The sequence below is a fragment of the Cottoperca gobio genome, chromosome 4 (genome assembly GCF_900634415.1).
Source record: "Cottoperca gobio chromosome 4, fCotGob3.1, whole genome shotgun sequence".
NCBI classification, from domain to species: domain Eukaryota; kingdom Metazoa; phylum Chordata; class Actinopteri; order Perciformes; family Bovichtidae; genus Cottoperca; species Cottoperca gobio.
The window spans coordinates 11,186,650-11,204,779 of NC_041358.1; the positions used below are offsets into that span (position 1 = coordinate 11,186,650).

Consider the following 18,130-nt stretch of genomic DNA (forward strand, 5'->3'; position numbering starts at 1 on the left):
CTCAGTATGTTATAAAGTCATACAAAATATTGTAGTGTGGTGTGTCATTAAAAATGTCATAGTATATTATGTCCCTTAGTAATAGGGTATGCCTTAAAGATGGTTAAAAAAATATCATAGTGTCATAAAAAAGTCATAAGAAATGTGATTGTATGGTCAGCATTGTATGTCAAAAAGAATACTAGTCAGCCAGTTCAACTTTAGAGAAAGAATGTTGATTATTTTGTTCTCTAAGATGCTCGAGGTGTTTCCGACTTCCTTTGTGCATCTTGGGAGAATACTATATATCTACAACCCACTTAAGTGTTTAAGTCTGTACACTTCCTGTTTAGAGCAGACTGTCATTTTCTTTTCAAATCAAACACTTCATACTGAAGACCGGTGGTGTAAAGTAACTAATTTCTCTGATGTAATCTTTGCAGAATATGATTGTATGTACAAACAATTGATGGAAAAGGATAAAGCATCATATTCTATAAATGTATTTAACTTGTAATGGAGTATTTTAACAACGTGACTTTACCATTTCCACTCCGTAAAGGATCTGAATAGTTCCACCCCTGCATGTAACGAGACGTGGCTCGCTGGTCATTCTCATTGATTAGAGCTCCACCAAGTAAAGGAGCTCAATACATGACAAACGTATTAAGAGGAAGGAGAACACTACACTAAGCAACCCATCTGCAAACACTCGGAGTACATCAAGAACGACATGGCGCTGTGCATCCTTTAGAAACGTTTTTATTACAGTATCTGATCCGTCCATTATTTATTTTTTTAATCATCTGTCACACATCTACTAAATGAACACAGGTGTTTATCAGTTTTAGTCTACAAGGTCTCATAACACACCAGTTAGTAAGAAGAGAGTGATCAGCAGAAACAGGTAGAGTTCTAAATATTTAAATATCTAAATATTTTCCCGCACCAAAGATAAGTTTGTATTCGATCTCTTTTCTCTTAAAGGTCACCGTCCAGTGAAAGCCATGCAGCTTCAACGTGTCAATTCTAAATGACTAAGAAAAACAGTATTGCTTTAAGCTTCGTGACAACGCATTTGAAATACCGCCAGGTCGAATGATATTTACAAGCAGTAGCACAGTTTTATAAACTTAGAAAACAGGAGTGTTTGATAATCAGAACATTTACAAATGGACACAATTTTACTGGACCGTGACAATAACCTAATGGCCTTTTTTATCCCAGTCAAAGCTGTTATTAAGCATTAGAAGTTGATAGTTTGCACTTTTTAAAGAGGTCATGTAAATGTTTAACTGTGTGTCTGATTTCACACTTGCCATCTACTTTTCATTTTCTGCCTAAGATTTGCTTGCAAACAACTATTCGACGTTGTCCCGTGTAAAGATTAAGAAGTACACAGCGTGTGCGTGAGGAGGACACTCAGCCGCCAACCTCATCTGTACAAAGTGCATTAAACTGTACTGAACAAGAGAATACGCAACCCGACTCTTAAACTAACACGCAGAGAGGAGACTTGGACAAAGAATGTGTAAAACACAAGTTGCCAGAGCTTCACTGATTCAAAACATATGAACACACAAGAGAGGGGAACAAAGAAAAAGTTCTACAAAATCAACATAAAAGTAATATTCTGAACCGTGTGCAGAACACATTATTGTGGCGTTAACGCAGCGGCTGTCACACAAGTCAAACCCAGCAACATTTCAGGTCACTGCAACCGTTTCTGGGCTTCCTGTCTGCACGCTGGGTCCCTACAGAGAACGTATTTGTCTAATCCATTCCAGACTGAACCAGACTCAAAAGATGCCTCAGGTTCTGACTCGCATCTTCAGAAGTACTAATCAAGTGATGGACACCAGCTGTGTTCAGACTGACTCACTTTCCCTGCAGCTGTCACAGTAACTAGCTCCGTCTCTCTCCTACCTGTCGGTGTGTATTCATATGTGTGTGTGTGTGTGTGTGTGTGTTCGAGTCCATTTACTGGCTGCTCCCCTCGCCTTCCTCCGCCTCCTCTTCCAGTTCGACCAGAGGAGCGTGGCGATTGGCCTGAGAGCCCTCGGTGAAGAAAACCCTCTTGATCACACCCGACTTTGGCGCCCGGATCGTATGCTGAGGAGGCAAAAACAACGTTAATACAGAAAGCGGCAGAGAGTGGGCGCACCCGTGAAGTGAAGAGAGTCCCTCACCTCCATCTTCATGGCGATCATGACCATCAGCGGGTCTCCTACAGCCACCGTGTCTCCGGCCTTCACCATCACCTGAACACAATGCAGAAGGTTGTTTATTTGCTTGGAGAGAGGACGCTCACTTTCATCTCAACACTAAAGATTAGACCGGTGATGTCGCTCAAGGATAATGAGGAAATAATGTCTTTATGGCTCCGTCAACTTTAAACTATTTTCAGTCAGTCAGCTCTCATCACTTCTACTTCAGTGTTATTACACTGGCTGCCAGTACGATTTAGGAAAACTATAACACACTCCAAGGTGTCCCCATAAATAAGAAATAACGGACATAGTGAAGGTATAGAATTGCATTTCTTTTTAGTTTTGTATTGTTACAGTGTATTAGTATTAAAATCATCATTTACTCCATTCTGCACTTCTGATTTGCAGTTGGTTTTTTTATACCTTGTTTGATTATTTAGAGCAAACTTCTTGACCTTGAAAACAAAAATGAAGCTTCACCTTCTCGATGGTTCCAGTCATGGGAGCCACAGCTCCACCTTGAGCCCCGGCGCTGCTCACACCAGCCAGATGCTTGGGCACTGGAACAGACACCTGGGCGCTCCCCTCCTGCACAAACACATGTGAAACAGAAGCGACAGTTCACTGGCAGCCGAGGATTTGAACGGTCTTTATTTTCACGCTGATGTCCGACGTCCAGGGTTTGTCCCCGGTCTTAAAAGAAGAGGGGTGCACGAGACAGGAAGTGGAGACGCTCTCTGCAGCGACGGGTGAAGTGTAGGAAAAAGCAATATTAAAATATTAAGCAGATTTATAAAAAAAATTAACATAACTGGTAGTTGCAGCCCCAAAATAAATAATGCTTCTTCATTTAATGTGTAAAATAATTTTTATTTAGATTAATTTTAATCAAAAACCCTGAATCTGAACCTTTAACAAACAAACAAGACGACAGATTATGACTTCTGCTTTAGGGAATATATGAAATGCAAACCTGCATATAAATATACAATATTAAGATGTACACTAAAGGTCACTTTATATATTGCCTACAGCGGTGGTGGGAACGTACCGTGGAGAACAGGTGCACTGTGTTGTCCAGTATCACCAGTTTGGGACGAGACTTCACGCCATCGACAGAACAGTGAAGGAATGACGCTCCACCTTCCACCTCCAGCTCCCCGGTCACATGGTACACCTCCTCGCCAACCTGACAGAAGAAGTACATTCATGACACATGTGAGGGGGGGGCAGATCTGCTGCTGGATCCACCTACATCTTCACCTAATGCTCCTGCTAATAGTGTTACTTTCTCCACTTTCCAATTCCTCTGAATTTATTGGCATTGATTATGAACATTAAAAATGGGTGCACATTGGATTATAGAAAAGAAAATCACACAATGTGGGCTACAACCAGTATTTAATATATACACCAAAGTCTGAGCCACTGCGTGTTAAACAATCCTGATACTTTACTGTGAAAAACAACTAAATGTAAACTGATTAATGCTGCGAGATACAAAACATATTCCAGCTCACCTGCATTGTGAAGCTTCCATCTTTGTTGTACACAACGACCAAATCCACTTCTAAAAGACAACAAACACACAAGATGAAATGTTTTATAATTATAAATGACCGAACAGGTTTGAGAGGAGGAAGGTAGTGAAGACGAGGAGACACTGACACGGAGGCTTTAGTTCAACATCATCATCAGAGACCAGATCAGCTCTAAATTTAATTATTCAAACAGTCATGAGTCGACCCCCCAGCTGTTCTGATGTGCTTCTTAAAACTGACACGCTACTACGCCATTTCTTCAACTAGCTAACACAAAGCGTACCGGTCATCCGGGTCATTCTTTACCTGAGCATCACACACACCTTATTTTACAGGGTGTGTGTCGGATTGTTTAAAATGAGCCTTTTGGCTAACACTGGCACATTCAGTGATGTTGAGTTAAGTGGCTAAAATTAAATAAACACAATAAAATACACCAAGATGTGACGTGAGGCTCAGGAGACTGATGAAAACATGATACCGAAATAACTCATGTACACAGGTATGCATGTTCTCCATTTACTGTATACAGTCTTTACTCGCTGTCGCTAACTTAAGATCAGGTCCTCTTTGAAGCGGGACAGGATTTTAAAGGGCTTCGCTATCCGACAGCTACGAAAGAATAGAAGGAATTCCCATCCTGCCCTCTCAGAAGCTAGCGCTGAAGTACATTGAAAGAACATGTATAATGGATTAACTATTTTGGTTATTTGTTGAGCAGAATTGCCAAAGATTTGCTGGTTCCAGTGTCACAAATGTGACGGTTTGCTGCTTTCCTTTGTCTACGTCAGTGTAAACTGAATATGTTTGGCTTTGGTCTGTTGATGAGAAACTGGTCTTTAAAAAGGTGTGAAAGTTTCCAAGGAGTTAATAAAAAAAAATAGTCGAGACAAATCAATAAAAATGTAAAAGTATTGCAACCCTGAACGAGTCTCTGGTCGAAGGCTGGCATCACAAGTATGTAGTGAATTTAGTAGAAAGGAAGTGAAATACTAAAAGTTATTGTTAATGCTTCAAAGGTCTGGCTCTTTCTTCTTCCTTTACCTTCCCTCCCTTTCTACTGTAAACACTAGGGGGCAGTAGAGGCTCACCATATGTCCTTTACTTACTTTTGTCTCCCAGCTGGAGCGTCAAGTTTCTGTTAAACTGAATGTTGCTTCTCCAACCGCTGCTGTAGCCAAATGGGGAGAAGGGGTCTGAAAATCCCCCCAAAACAATCACAGCATTATACACTTAGTATTACATAAACAATTAGTGCTGATAAGTCAAATATGATCCCCTCACCGGTGGATGTCTGTGTGAACTCCTGTGTGTGTTTCCTCTCCTGCAGCACCAGGCCCAGGGCCGCCTGGCAGATCGTCTCCCCAGAAGGAGTCTTCGGAGGGGGGAAAAGGTCCGCGTAGTGCTGAGGGATGAAGCTGGTGGTCACGTTTCCGGCCTCGAACTCCGGGTGGCCCGAAAGACTCAGCAAAAAGTCAATGTTAGTGTTCAGTCCCACGATCTGAAGACAGGAAGGATGCAAAGACAGTTAACACATGAATAATGTATAGGCATTTCTGCATGTGTTTGCTGTAGAATCTAAAAACAAACGTTACAAATAGCAGCTTTAATTTAGCAAACACTACATTTGTCTCACACGTTTAGTTGCTGTGACTGTGTGTGTCTTACATTGTACTGTCGTAAGCCGTACCGCAGCTTCTTTAAGGCAGCAGATCGGTCTTCTCCCCAAACCACCAGCTTGGCAATCATTGGGTCATAATGTGCCGACACCTCGTCCCCTGAAAGCAAACACACGCAGACACCATGTCAGTCGTAAAGCGACTAGAATGTATTGCATTATGGTCATTTAAAGTGGCAACAGACAACTTTTCATCCCCGTCTCTTTTTACTTAATCTCCATCTTTGTTCTCTGTAAAATCAGGCAGGACAGCTATTGTGATACACCAGGATATGTCAGAAGAAAGCAAATAGGACACTTTATTCTGTGTTATATTAATAGTGGAGAACTTCCCACGTAAACACAAGCAGAGAGTACGAGCCGCCTACCTTCCCTGACTCCAGTCTCTATGCGTGTGTGCTGGTCTGATGAAGGGGTGGAGAGATGCAGCAGAGGCCCCGCCCCTGGAAGGAAGTCATTGTTTGGGTCCTCGGCGTATATACGAGCCTCAAAAGAGTGTCCCCTTAAAATGATGTCATCCTGGAGGAGAGGCAGGCGCTCCCCTGCTGCCACCTAGAGGAGATTTACACAAGGGGATTCCTGTTGATTAAGAAGCTCAGAGCATATTTTCTCTCCCTCTTTATACTAGGTGCTCCCTCCTCTCTCACCCTGAGCTGCCACTCCACCAGGTCAGTTCCGGTTATCATCTCAGAGACAGGATGCTCCACCTGCAGCCTGGTGTTCATCTCCATGAAGTAGAAATTATGCTGGGCGTCCATTATGAACTCCACCGTACCTACACAGGAAGACAAACAATACAAAGTCAATATTCTGTGTGTTGTGCCACTGAAGTGTGTGTGTGTGTGTGTGTGTGTGTGTGTGTGTGTGTGTGTGTGTGTGTGTGTGTGTGTGTGTGTGTGTCTCTCACCTGCCCCTACATAGTTGACAGCCTTGGCTGCTTTAACTGCTGCCTCACCAAGTTTCCTCCGAACCTCAGGACTAATATCAGGCTGAGAACAAAGCGTATAGAAATAGATCAGGTGGAGTGAAGTTTATGTGGCGTGTTTCCATCGTGTGTCCCTCTCACAGTGGAAGAAAGGCACTGACATGTCTCCTCTTCCAAGAATAAAGTAGTAGTGAAGACTAAAAGCTAAACTTAAGAGCTTTTATTGAATGAAATGGTTTGATGTTGTTCATAATGGGAACAGTTTGATAACCAGGGTTGTAAATGTTTTAAAGAAGTCATTTTACAAGACATTTTCAATGGCCCACAAGCTGGGAGCTTTTCCTCTATTCGATTATTCCAGAGACGCATCGTGAACTTAAACTTTAACACAAATCAAAATTCAAATGCAAGATATAAAACTCACGTAGGTTTAGTCTGATTTATGCACAGTCACCTCCTCAATCAGTATTAATTTAACTGACACCATTACTCGCTCACCCCTGGTGCTTCCTCTATGATCTTCTGATGTCTCCTTTGGACGCTGCAGTCTCTCTCAAACAGATAGACAACGTTACCGTGCATGTCCCCGAACACCTGAACCTCCACATGTCTACAGGAGACAGACAGAGACATAAAAAGGACAAATTCATCTTTAAATCAGTATAAAAAGGTGGTATAACTGGCTGGTTAGCGGTATCTGAGTGAGTGTTATTATTACCTGGGATCCTCTACAAACTTCTCAACCAGCATGACATCATCGTTGAACGATTGTCTGGCTTCTCGTCTCGCCGACTCCAACTGCTCCAAGAAGACTGAGCCTGACTGTGCAATACGCATACCCTTCACACACACACACACACACGGTTATCTTATGTTTCCTGAAGTGACTCTGTCAAAGTTATTTAGACTTGTTCACATCCTCTTACCTTCCCTCCTCCTCCACGGACTGCCTTAATCATCACAGGGTATCCTATCTGGGCAGCCTCTGCCTGAAGCCTCTCATTTGATTGGTCCTCTCCATGGTAACCACCAATGATCGGCACCCCGGCAGCTGACATGATGTATTTGGATGTGCTGAAAAAGGAGACAAAGCAATAAAAGAGAAAGAAAATGAACACTTGTTGATATTATTGCTTTTTTTTTATGTTTCTATGCAGCTATTCCTTGCTGCGTCCCAGACGTTGTTACTCCTGCAATGACACCAATTCAAGTCTCTATTAAAAGTTGCTTAGAGACGATTGTAGAGAGGATATAAATGTATAGGTTGTGATTGTGTTACCTTTTAATGCCCATGTCTCGGATGGCAGAGGAAGGCGGCCCAATGAAGATGATTCCTTCCTGTTTACATGCCTCCGCAAACTCTGTGTTTTCTGACAGAAAGCCATAACCAGGGTGGACCGCCTATACACACACACACACACACACACACACACACACACACACACACACACACACTTTCTAAACAATCACATTTAACAATGTCAAAGCCCTTGTTAGTTCACTGGGAAAGAAGAATAGTTCAACATGAAGGACAGTTAAAAAGATCTAAAAATAATAAATAGACTATTCCTTTTGAAGTAGCTCCTTTAGGACTAAAAGGAAAATGACCGCTTCATTTCTCTTCTCAAAACTGTCGAGGATTACTCACATGGGATCCAGACTTCTTGGCCACTTCCAAAACTTTCTCCATCGAGAGGTAACTCTGCTGGGAGGCAGCAGGGCCAATGTGGTAGGCCTCATCTGCCTACAAAAAAAACAATCAGACTGTTTCTAATTGAACATTGCGGATGTAATTTTGCAAACTATTAACGGTCAGTGTAAGAAAACATTACTTTAGCAACATGCCGTCTCATTGTGTTTGTTAAAGCAGCTGCAAAAAAACATAGACTATCACAGAGAGCAAAGTCTGAGAAGCAGTCTTTTGCAGGACTACAAATACTAAAAGACACAGCTATGCAGCGTCTCACCATGGCCACATGCATGGAGTGTCTGTCTGCATCGCTGTACACAGCCACAGAGCGGACGCCCATCTTCTTGGCCGTGCGCATCACACGACACGCAATCTCTCCTCGATTGGCAATCAGCACCTTCTCGATCCTTCCCACCTCTGAAGAACACACAACAGACACTTTAAAGTTGATCCCAAAACATTCTTAAAAATAACTTTACAATAGTGGTCACCTCACTAACTAAATCAAAAGTGCACAACATTTTGATGGGCTTACTAAAAGTTGTACTTGTTTATGCAACATGAACATACTGATCAAAAACCCCACAGCACAGACGATGGTTTGGGATACACAAAAAACAATTATAGAGACAAATCAGCAAATAATTCAATAATCAATTACTGGTTTAAGTAATTTATCAAGCAGAAATATTCTCTGCTTTCAGCTTTCAAAATTTGACGATGTTGATTTTTTTTGGAGTTTAAATCACTGAAAAGTTCATATCTGTGGGATTGTAGGTTGAACAAAACAAGCAATGTGGATTTGTCATGTTGTGCTGTGGGAATCTTGTGCTGGGTATCTTTTTATATTTGTCTAACTTGCAAAAATATATACATACAAGTAACTTCTCAGTGCTAGACCATCAGGCAAACTTTTCCCACGTCATCATAACACTGGTATGAGTGTTTTGATGAGAGTTAAAGTTTGAATCCCAAACATATCTTGCACTGCAACACTTCGCTCAGCAATGATTGCTTATAATATAGGAAGTAGCATTTTCTTTACTCACCTCCTGAAACGAACCTCACGCCTCTTTTGGTCCATGACAATTTTCTGAGGAGAGGAAAGTAAAAACAACTTCAGTGCCATTCAAATCTCTACTTGGCTGTGATTGACAGAGCAGATGCTACATGGACGAAATGCTCATTTCTGAAAAAGCACATACAGTAAAGCAAAACCCAGTCTAAATAACTGAGCTGAAGGTGATAGCCAGTAAATGCTGGTTGCCCAGGTACATATACACGACATTGTGCATGTGACAGCAACATTAGCCGTGCTAGCTGGCAGGTTGCTACCTTTATTTAACCTTGCTCAGCTCTTGTCTGATTCCTAGCTCGCATTATTATATATATATTATATATTGTTTATATCAAAACGGTGATGTTGAGGGGAGAAAGAAAGTAAAGTTGTCATGTACAACAATCATGAGCAACAGAAAATAATTTACATGTGAGGCAATGATAGATGTGGAGTTAGCTCAGGTGTAAAGTAGCGTTGCAAACTTAACTGTAAGCTAACGTTAAAAAGAGGCCGTTTGGTGGGAGATAACGTTAAGAGGGGGCATCCTTTGTTCAGGCAAATAATATCAATGGTGTAAAGCTTTGATGTACTCACTGTGTAAATATCCTCAGGCCCTGCAGAGTTGGGAAACTCAGGATAACTGCAGCCATAGCTACCAGCTGGTGAGGCTAGTTGCTAGCTAGCTACTCACTAAATGACCAGCTGAGGAGGAAAAGGCGAAGTGTCAGTTTATTAAACAGCTCATACACCGTTTGGTTATAATATAACTGGAGCAAACCGCTCAACTCAAACCATAAATAATAATGTGGGGCTGTTAAATGTTACATTCGCACTAATCAACCATACGATTTTGCCAAACGATTGTAAATATCGGTATCATTATTTATGACCTTCCCAAGGACTCGTAGTGTCGCAGTAGCCAATAGGAAAGAGGGATATGGAGGCGGGGAGGACGCTGCAGGTACCACAAACCACCAGCAGAGGGCAGCGTTTCTCTGGCACACAGGTGGTGAATTACAGGTAATGAAAAATCACACAATAATAACATAAAACTATTTTTTATTTATAAACAATATCAATTCATTGTAAAACGATAAAGCATCAACAAGTAAGCGATCAACAAGTTGTACTGGCTACACTAAATATATGTTATTTAAAAAAAGTCTTATCTACACTACTGCAAAACTTGGACTATGTGATGTTCATTCAGCAGTATATCCATTCAGGTCAAATAACTGTTGAATATGAGTACTACTACAAACTGCAGTGAATAAACGTAATCACTGAAAAAGAATGAAAGTGTAATTCAGGTAAAAGAGAATGGAAGATAGAAAATAATAATGAAAAGAAAGCAAATAAAAAATAGTCAAATGTAACAACATTGTTTGCCTTTATAGTTTAGACCTCTTTACTTTGAAGTTAAGGAGACCATTCTTGAGAACTTTTCGTTACAGCTTTTCGTTACAGCAAGTGAGTATGAAATATTCTTTCAGATGGAGTAAATCTCCATTCAGTTTCACAACAAGCTCAGAGCCTGTCGTATCCTTCTCTGCGGCGGTCTTTGAGGAACAGGGAGGTCAGCAGAGCGATCAGAATGACACCGGTCACTATGGCCCCGATGATGACGGGAATAACTCGATGGTTAAAGTCAGCCCAACACTCCACCTCTGAGACATACGACAGGAGGACAGCAAAATACAGGAAGAACAAGGAGCATGATTTAAGACAAATAAGGACCTAAATGTAAACAGAAACAAGAGAAATCTCTGATCTTATTAATCCATATCTGTTACATGTACACGTCAACCGCTTTGACTTCATTCTTATTTATGTGTTTCATTAAACACTTGGGCCACTCAGGTGTCCTGCAGAAAGCTGCAGATCCACTGCTTTTATAACAAGAAGATTTCATTCCATCTTGTATAGATTGTGCACAGCAGCACCTAACCAGGCAGGCCTTTCTCCACAATCAATAGGAAAGGGAGACCAACCATCATTGTATTTATTGTATCTGGCATAACTCCCTGCTCCTGGCCCAGATCTCTGGGATGAATAATGACAATAAAACCTGACAGAAAGCATGGATTGCCACCATTGTTTTATAGTTTCCTGTTTTAGCAAATTGACTGCACTACTGGACTGTGTTGAAGCCCAGTGTGAAGCTAAACATAGTATACGTTAAAAGCAAGAACATATCCTGATCCAACTGTATAAAACATGCTCACATAGACATGAAAATGTATGTGTTTTTATGTATGAAAAGACTTGCAAAACTGGTGCTCATATCACTTTATTTGTCGACGTGTTTTTTCTTGGTTTGATCACCAGAGAGGTAGCAGACAAGACCTTTGTGTAGGGAGTAATCTGTGCAAAAAAGATCATTGTAAGTCAAGTGTTGATTCACTTTTAACTAAGAATCTTGACCTTTGTCTTTTTCTTCCCAAAACTATAATATTTATTAGAGTTTTAGCAATAAATATGATTATAGCTCTATATTTATGTTCTACGCTCATTTAGGTTGGTTGAGCTGACTTCATTTAGCCCTGTATCACTGAACCCAAATGATCAGCTCTCTCACCTTCTCCATAGTGTCCTCTGGGCAGAGTGAAGGCCTGCATCTGCAGAGGAACCAGCTTGATCCTCAGCTCCGGCGAGGTCAAAAGCAGATTCTCAGATTTGCAGTAATAGCTCTGTCCTTTAGCCGCTGCGAACAGCTGCTGATCGGCCAACAAACCTGAGTAAGTCTTATCTGGGAGGGAGAGGATGTAAGACAGGGACAGTTATGTCCTCTGTGTTTGCAGGTTGTTGTTCCAAATCAGAAATACCAGCTCAATGTTATCTGTCAGACTTACTGGCACATCCTTGGCAGACAGGCCGGGGAGACACATGAACAGTCACATTGGTGACGTAGAAAAGATTATTTTCCTGGAGACAAAAATACAAGAGATTAAAGTTGATTCAGTAATCAATGAATTGTGAACAGATACAGATATCTTTCCAAGTAAACAAACACAACTTAATCTTTTGTTGTGAACTTTTTCATGTAGCTGTGAAGCCGGAAGACTCACTGACGCTCTGAAGACTTGCGTTCCTATGACATACAGTAGTTTGGATATAGAAACTATATTTCTTGAATTTCAAGTGAAATACTTTCTTAAAACTGAAATGTCACTGTTTTTATTCCCACCACGTGATGATCTGAATAGTTAATGATGTTTTTTAATTGCACTTTTTCACAGTTTTCTGAGCCATTTTTTTGAAGTGGAAGAAGAAAACCTCTTTGTCTCTATTATTTCCATAATGGCTTTATTAACATTTACAGGCCATCAAACTACACATGCGTACTAATCCTGCAACTTTAATGGCCTGTGACCGAGCAATTACTCCTGAACAGTCTGTATGTCTTTTCCCTTTAGTAATTAGAGAGATGTTTTTTAAACAAAGAACAAAAAATATGAACTACTGATACTTTTTCTTAGCAGGATACTGAACAGTATGGTGTTAAATATCTGTAAACACGCTCTCTGACATCTATCCATTCAGATTCACAATGAAGCCTACAGTGTATTTACAGTTACCAGATAACGTAACATTAATGCAGTGGTGGAAGAAGTATTCAGAGTAAAAGTACTGCTTCACGTACTGTAGGGTAGTTTAATCTACAGCAATGCGTAATATTCTATAAGATCATTATGTTTGTAGCGTCGCTGTCCTGTGAGAACCATGTGTTTCTAAAAAGTCAACTTTTCATGAGTTTTAGCTTTGTTACTGCATTTCCCAGGGTTTTTAACTAATTGATTTACTTTAACTCATAAAGGAACACTTCATCCTTCAGTTTATCACAAATATTTAAAATTCAAATATTCAAATTTAATTTGGGGATACAAGGTTTTGAAATTGTAATCTGAAAAGTTATTTAAGCTGTCAGATAGATGTAGTGCAGTAAGAAGCACAAATGTTGCCTCTAAAATAAAGTAGAACTTCAATGCAAGCATAAGAGGATCGTGACTGGGTCATTCCACCACCAGTATAAAGTATAAAGTTACTCACACACGTGTACAAGTACAGTACTTGAGTAAAAGTACTTAGTTACATTCAACTACAGCCTGCATATCTTTGGACTGTGGGAGAAAATGTGCGCAGACACGGGAAGAATATGCACAGAGTGAGATATGTGAAGGTTGTTGTACCTTTCTAAAGGTGAACTGCAGACTGGCAGCGTTGTCTGGCAGTGTGAGAGAGAGAACAGCTGCTTCTCTGCCACAATAACCAGCGGTCCTGACGCTGGAGGGGTCCAGGTTGAAATACCAAGTCTTCTGAATGCACACAGGAGAGAAATATTACTTAATATCACTACAGTGTCACAAGTCAGTGTCTCTTATCACTATAACTTGTTTATCTTTTGCCAAAATGTGACTCTAAATCATCACTTATATTAGAGACATAGGAGAGTATTATTATTTCACATTGAATATGTATCAACCTCAGCCAGAGTACACACGTCTTGTTATTTATTTTTTAAAGGTCTGAGGGTGGTTTTAGATTTTTACAGTTTGAAACAGTGAAACCAACAACTCACACACACACAAATGCTGAAATACAAAAACATTACACTGATACATACAGGACACGCAGGACACACACACGCACACACGCACACGCACACACACACACACACACACACACACACACACACACACACACACACACACACACACACACTCACAGTCACACCCTCTAACCTTCTTTTCTATGACGATGAACTCTGCTCCCACGGTGGCTTTGATGCAGGGTTTCCCAACAAGGTTTTTCAGCATGTAGGTTCCTGTGCACATCAAACACACAAACAACATTAACACACAGAAACATATCAAATGTAAGTTTTACATTGGACACAATCCCCTAATGTTATCTATAACTTCCAAATATGTTATTTTGTCTGTCACACCAAACTTGTTTCTCTATACACTGATTGTGCTGCAGCAAACAACCGACTCGTTTATTTTTTAAATGTATTTGTTTCTTTAATATCCTTTTACACAGCTAAAGTTTTACAGTTAAACTGAACATTTAAATCCAGTTGAGTCTACCTTAAAATGCAAGTAAAGAAACTTTGGTGAAGGTAATACAACGAGCAGCATGTCCTAGTTATGTTGACGAATATTCAAATATTAATTGTATCTCTAAGTTGTTATGCTAACTACATGTTTCATATATAAAATTGTGACTAATTCTTTTACGATTACTATTGTTGAAATAATACAATCTAGGTTTGTATAATATAAGTCTACTGTATAAACTGAACGGCTATAGTTACATTTGCACAGTAATGATGACTTTGAGAACTTCATGTAAATGCTAGAACACCACTCCCATTGCATCTCAGCCATTTATACCACAGAGTTCAGACTAATGTCAAATCTCACAGGTTTCACTGACATGTGCTGATCAAACCTGCTTCAGCTTCCAATAACAGCCTTCAAGTTATGAAGCACATTGATGAGTTTTCATAAGCTCACAGTGCCAACCATCTTCAAAAGGCGACACAAAAATCAAGCCAATCAGCAGGAAAGCTGACAGTGTCCACAGGCATTTTCTTTAGAAACTAGCTACAGAAACTGGTGCTTTTCTTTTATATATGTTTAATAAATCTGGTGTTGTGTTGGTGTGTACCTATTGGAGGAACGGCCTCAGAGGGCTGCAACACCGGCTGGTAGATCTGCGCCTGAGAGGCAGGCTGGACAGAGCGGTCATTTCTCTGGAGGTGGACACCTGGTGGAGGAAGAGATATGTCACTCTCAACGTCTGGTCATCTGCTTCTTGACAGATGTTTGTTGTTATATAAAAAGGTCAAGTGAACCCAGTGCTTTTTGGTCCCCTGCAGGATTGTGGTCACAGGGGAAGATGTTCACTTTGTTAATCCTAACAATCGTATGTAACATTTTATTGTCAGGCTTGTCCACCTTGCAACAAGAAAATGTATCTTAGTCTACAGTAATTTAATAATGGCACATAATAAAATACAGCTTGGAAGCTACTGCTGCTGCAAAACTCCTGTTTTCCACTTTTCAACACTATTTCTATATTTAACAACCTCCATTAGCATTTGAAAATGAGTTAGTGGATGTAATGCTGCCACTGATACATGACTCTGACCATTGTCATGACATCTGTTTGCTTAAACCACAGATTAAGAAAGAAAGAAAAAAGTATAAACCAATGATCACTGTGTGGGAGAGGAAACCAGAACATCCTCATTTATGACACAGCACACACAGCACACATAACCTTCTAGTGCAAGGCACTATCACTCTAAAGACAAGATGGAACAGCATCATGAAGACCACCATTCAACTTCAAACTATTAAAGATAAATGAGAAATAGTCAGTAGAAATATCCCAATCACAGGTTGACTCATTATTGACCTCCTTGCATGTGTGCACACACACAGTAGTTACAGAATGAGGTACTTTGTAGCTTTGGGCGTATCGGTGCTTGAGGTGCCTGCGTTTCAACCATCAATTTTATTTAGTTTTGAAGACAACACATGGATCCATAAACTCTGTCAGTTAAATATTTGAGGTTCAAAGAACTCCAAATACATCCAAAATAATCTAATTTACAGGCAAGTCCGAATAATGTTGATCAAAATAGAGATTAGAATATTAGTTGGTGTATTTATTTATTTAAGTTTAGTCGTTTTATATTTTTGGACAAAGATGTCGGGTGCGAAAACCTTCACTATTCAAAAGTCTCCCATAAATACTGCATTGAGTTAAAGAGAAAAGACAAAGAAGTCTGTCAGAGGAGTCCATTATCTGAGGTTGGAATGAAATTTGAATATTATCAAACTTACCGGCAATAACAGCAGCCAGGAAGAACAGAGACCGTCCACCTGTGTGACGCCATCGCATCATAGTTAGTACAGAAAACAACAGAATAGAGTAGAATAATGCTGCAGCAACATACGAGGGGTGCAGTGTGAGCGCTGCAGTTGTGGTTTTGCTTGTAAATGTGAAACAGTTGACCACCTTGACACCTAAATTAGTCGTGCACAGGAAGTGAAATGTCACAGGAGGCGGTGCAGGAGAACGCTGCCTCTCTCAGCGCTGAACTGACATCTCTGATGGTAACTTCATGACAGCTGAACTGACAAACTGTGGAGCTGCTGAGTCACAGACGACTCCTCATATAGCTCTAACTTTACGGGCTTCATGAGTGATGGTAAACATCATGCTCTTGTTTGTGTCTTAGAGCACCAGGATGACGGCAGATGTTTCCAGCGGTGGAAAGTAACTAAGTACATTTACTCACCTTTTTATAACTTTCAGTTTTGTTTTTCACAGGGAAATACAGTATTGTACTTTTTGCTTCACTACATTTATCTGAAAGCTTTAGATACTTTGCAGTTTAAACTTTTACGCAGAAAACCTATAATGAGTTTCTGAAACAATTTATTTAATGATTATTGGTTGATCTATTAACATGTAGTTCTATATATGGCTGTTAAAATGAGCTCCACCTCAACCAACTACAAAGTTATAGTTATAGTAATCAGTTAGTATACAGTGTGAAATGGTAGGATTACAATAAGAGGGGCCACTCTGCTGCCTATTATGAGTACTTATACTATAAGTATTTATTTTTTTACTTAAGTAACATTTTTAATGTAGGACTTTAATTGTAACAGAGTATTTTTACATTGTGGTAATGATACTTTTACTTAAGTAAAAGGATCTGAGTACATCTTCCACCACTGGCTAAACTAAGCTAAAAAAACAGCTGGGTGTAGTTTTATAATTAAAGGACAAATATGAAAGTGTTATTGATCTTCTCATCTCACTCTCAGCAAGAAAGTGAATTAATCTTCCAAACATATTGACCTAAATGAACTAATTTGTTTTGCTTGTTTTATTTAAATATGTCTTGAAAGTAAAATAACTCAATAATTCAAAATAAAAATGGCAGTTTCTCAGTTTTTTCTATTTTCCTCCTCTTGTGGCCCCTCTGATTTAAAAGTATAACATGTAACATTTCTGCCTTAAAATGCTTAAAAACGACTAGACCTATGTTACATAACTCACATTATCCCAAATGTTTTTCAACAATTTTCAAACCTAGAGTCTGTTTCATTTGGTCACTAACTATATATATTTACCGGATGTAGAAACAATGATTTTTAACATGAAACTACATTTTATATTTACTTACATTTTAACTACATTAAAACTATTTTAAATTGTTGCCTCCCGGTAAAAACCTTGTGAATGATAAACATTAAGGAATCCTCACCAGGAGGAGCTGCCGGTAATTAAGACCTCAAGTGGCATAAAATGACATCTTGTGCTGTTTAGTCCTGTTGAGGAGGTCTGCGGTGCCCAGTAGGACAGTATATCTCGGTGCATGTGTAACCACACGAGGGCAGTATTATGCTCCAAAATATCTGCTCTTTACACAAACACAAATATATCTTTCTGTACAGTCTCAAAAGCACATGCCACTGTAATGGAACATTTCATACGTCCATGTTAAATTCTTATTGTTTAAGACTTGGTTAAATTAACTTCTGTCTTTCCCCATTATTTCCCTGTAACTTTATTTCTTCCCACCATATTCTTCTCTGTTTATCCCAAATGACCCTATCTTCTTCCCTCCCCTCTCTCCTCTCTACTCATTGTTTTATTTTGTCTATCTAACACCTGCAACTGTGGGGACTCTCCACAGCTCCATTTTCTACTCCCTTTCTTTGTGGGCCAACTATGGCAATATTTCCCCCCTCCTTCTCCTGTCTGTCTTTAAAATACATGAACACACGGGGACTGATCCTCCAGAAGGACTACTTCTGCCTGTACCTCCGACAAACTGTGGAATTCACCCTATACAGAATATTAAGTCAAATTTTTTTTGAACACCTTCATTGAACTAAGTCCATAAGAAGGCAAAAAAAACCTTCTAAACATGCCACTGCAGCTACAGTGACTCAAGCTTTACTCTGTGAGATAATATCTCGCTGGGGCATTCCAACGGATATTTACCATGCCATTTC

At 39.9% G+C, this 18,130-nt stretch overlaps 2 protein-coding genes across 3 annotated transcripts; both read right to left on the reverse strand.

The window, feature by feature from the left end:
* Positions 1–724: 724 nt before the first annotated feature.
* On the reverse strand, positions 725–9,962 carry mccc1 (methylcrotonyl-CoA carboxylase subunit). Its single transcript, XM_029430112.1, has 19 exons — positions 9,678–9,962; positions 9,073–9,116; positions 8,301–8,440; positions 7,982–8,077; positions 7,613–7,734; positions 7,260–7,407; positions 7,052–7,173; positions 6,832–6,943; positions 6,316–6,397; positions 6,056–6,183; positions 5,777–5,960; positions 5,399–5,508; positions 5,015–5,231; positions 4,840–4,926; positions 3,710–3,759; positions 3,241–3,378; positions 2,670–2,777; positions 2,169–2,240; positions 725–2,091 (listed from the first exon to the last, which is right to left on the reverse strand). The coding sequence occupies exons 1-19, from the start codon at positions 9,731–9,733 to the stop codon at positions 1,960–1,962; spliced, it is 2,148 nt and encodes a 715-aa protein (XP_029285972.1). The 5' UTR covers positions 9,734–9,962; the 3' UTR covers positions 725–1,959.
* A 163-nt stretch (positions 9,963–10,125) lies between these two features.
* lamp3 (lysosomal associated membrane protein 3) lies at positions 10,126–16,102 on the reverse strand. Of its 2 annotated transcripts, XM_029430119.1 has the most exons (8): positions 15,941–16,102; positions 14,757–14,855; positions 13,826–13,908; positions 13,274–13,399; positions 11,936–12,008; positions 11,662–11,832; positions 11,373–11,447; positions 10,637–10,750 (listed from the first exon to the last, which is right to left on the reverse strand). In XM_029430119.1, exons 1-7 carry the CDS (start codon positions 15,999–16,001, stop codon positions 11,374–11,376), a joined length of 687 nt encoding a protein of 228 aa, XP_029285979.1. In that variant the 5' UTR covers positions 16,002–16,102; the 3' UTR covers positions 10,637–10,750; position 11,373. The 2 variants fall into 2 exon arrangements, with proteins under 2 accessions (XP_029285978.1, XP_029285979.1); XM_029430118.1 differs by lacking the exon at positions 11,373–11,447 and having other exon boundaries at positions 10,126–10,750.
* Between the last annotated feature and the right edge of the window lie 2,028 nt (positions 16,103–18,130).

Coding starts and splice junctions, on each gene's coding strand:
- mccc1 (XM_029430112.1), bottom strand. CDS start 9,733: ATGGCTGCAGTTATCCTGAGTTTCCCAACTCTGCAGGGCCTGAGGATA. Junction 5,961..6,055: donor TGGTGGAGTGGCAGCTCAGG/GTGAGAGAGGAG, acceptor AATCTCCTCTAG/GTGGCAGCAGGGGAGCGCCT. Junction 5,232..5,398: donor ACGGCTTACGACAGTACAAT/GTAAGACACACA, acceptor TCCTGTCTTCAG/ATCGTGGGACTGAACACTAA.
- lamp3 (XM_029430118.1), bottom strand. CDS start 16,001: ATGATGCGATGGCGTCACACAGGTGGACGGTCTCTGTTCTTCCTGGCT. Junction 13,400..13,825: donor TCATCGTCATAGAAAAGAAG/GTTAGAGGGTGT, acceptor GTGTGCATTCAG/AAGACTTGGTATTTCAACCT. Junction 12,009..13,273: donor TGCAGTTCACCTTTAGAAAG/GTACAACAACCT, acceptor TTTTGTCTCCAG/GAAAATAATCTTTTCTACGT.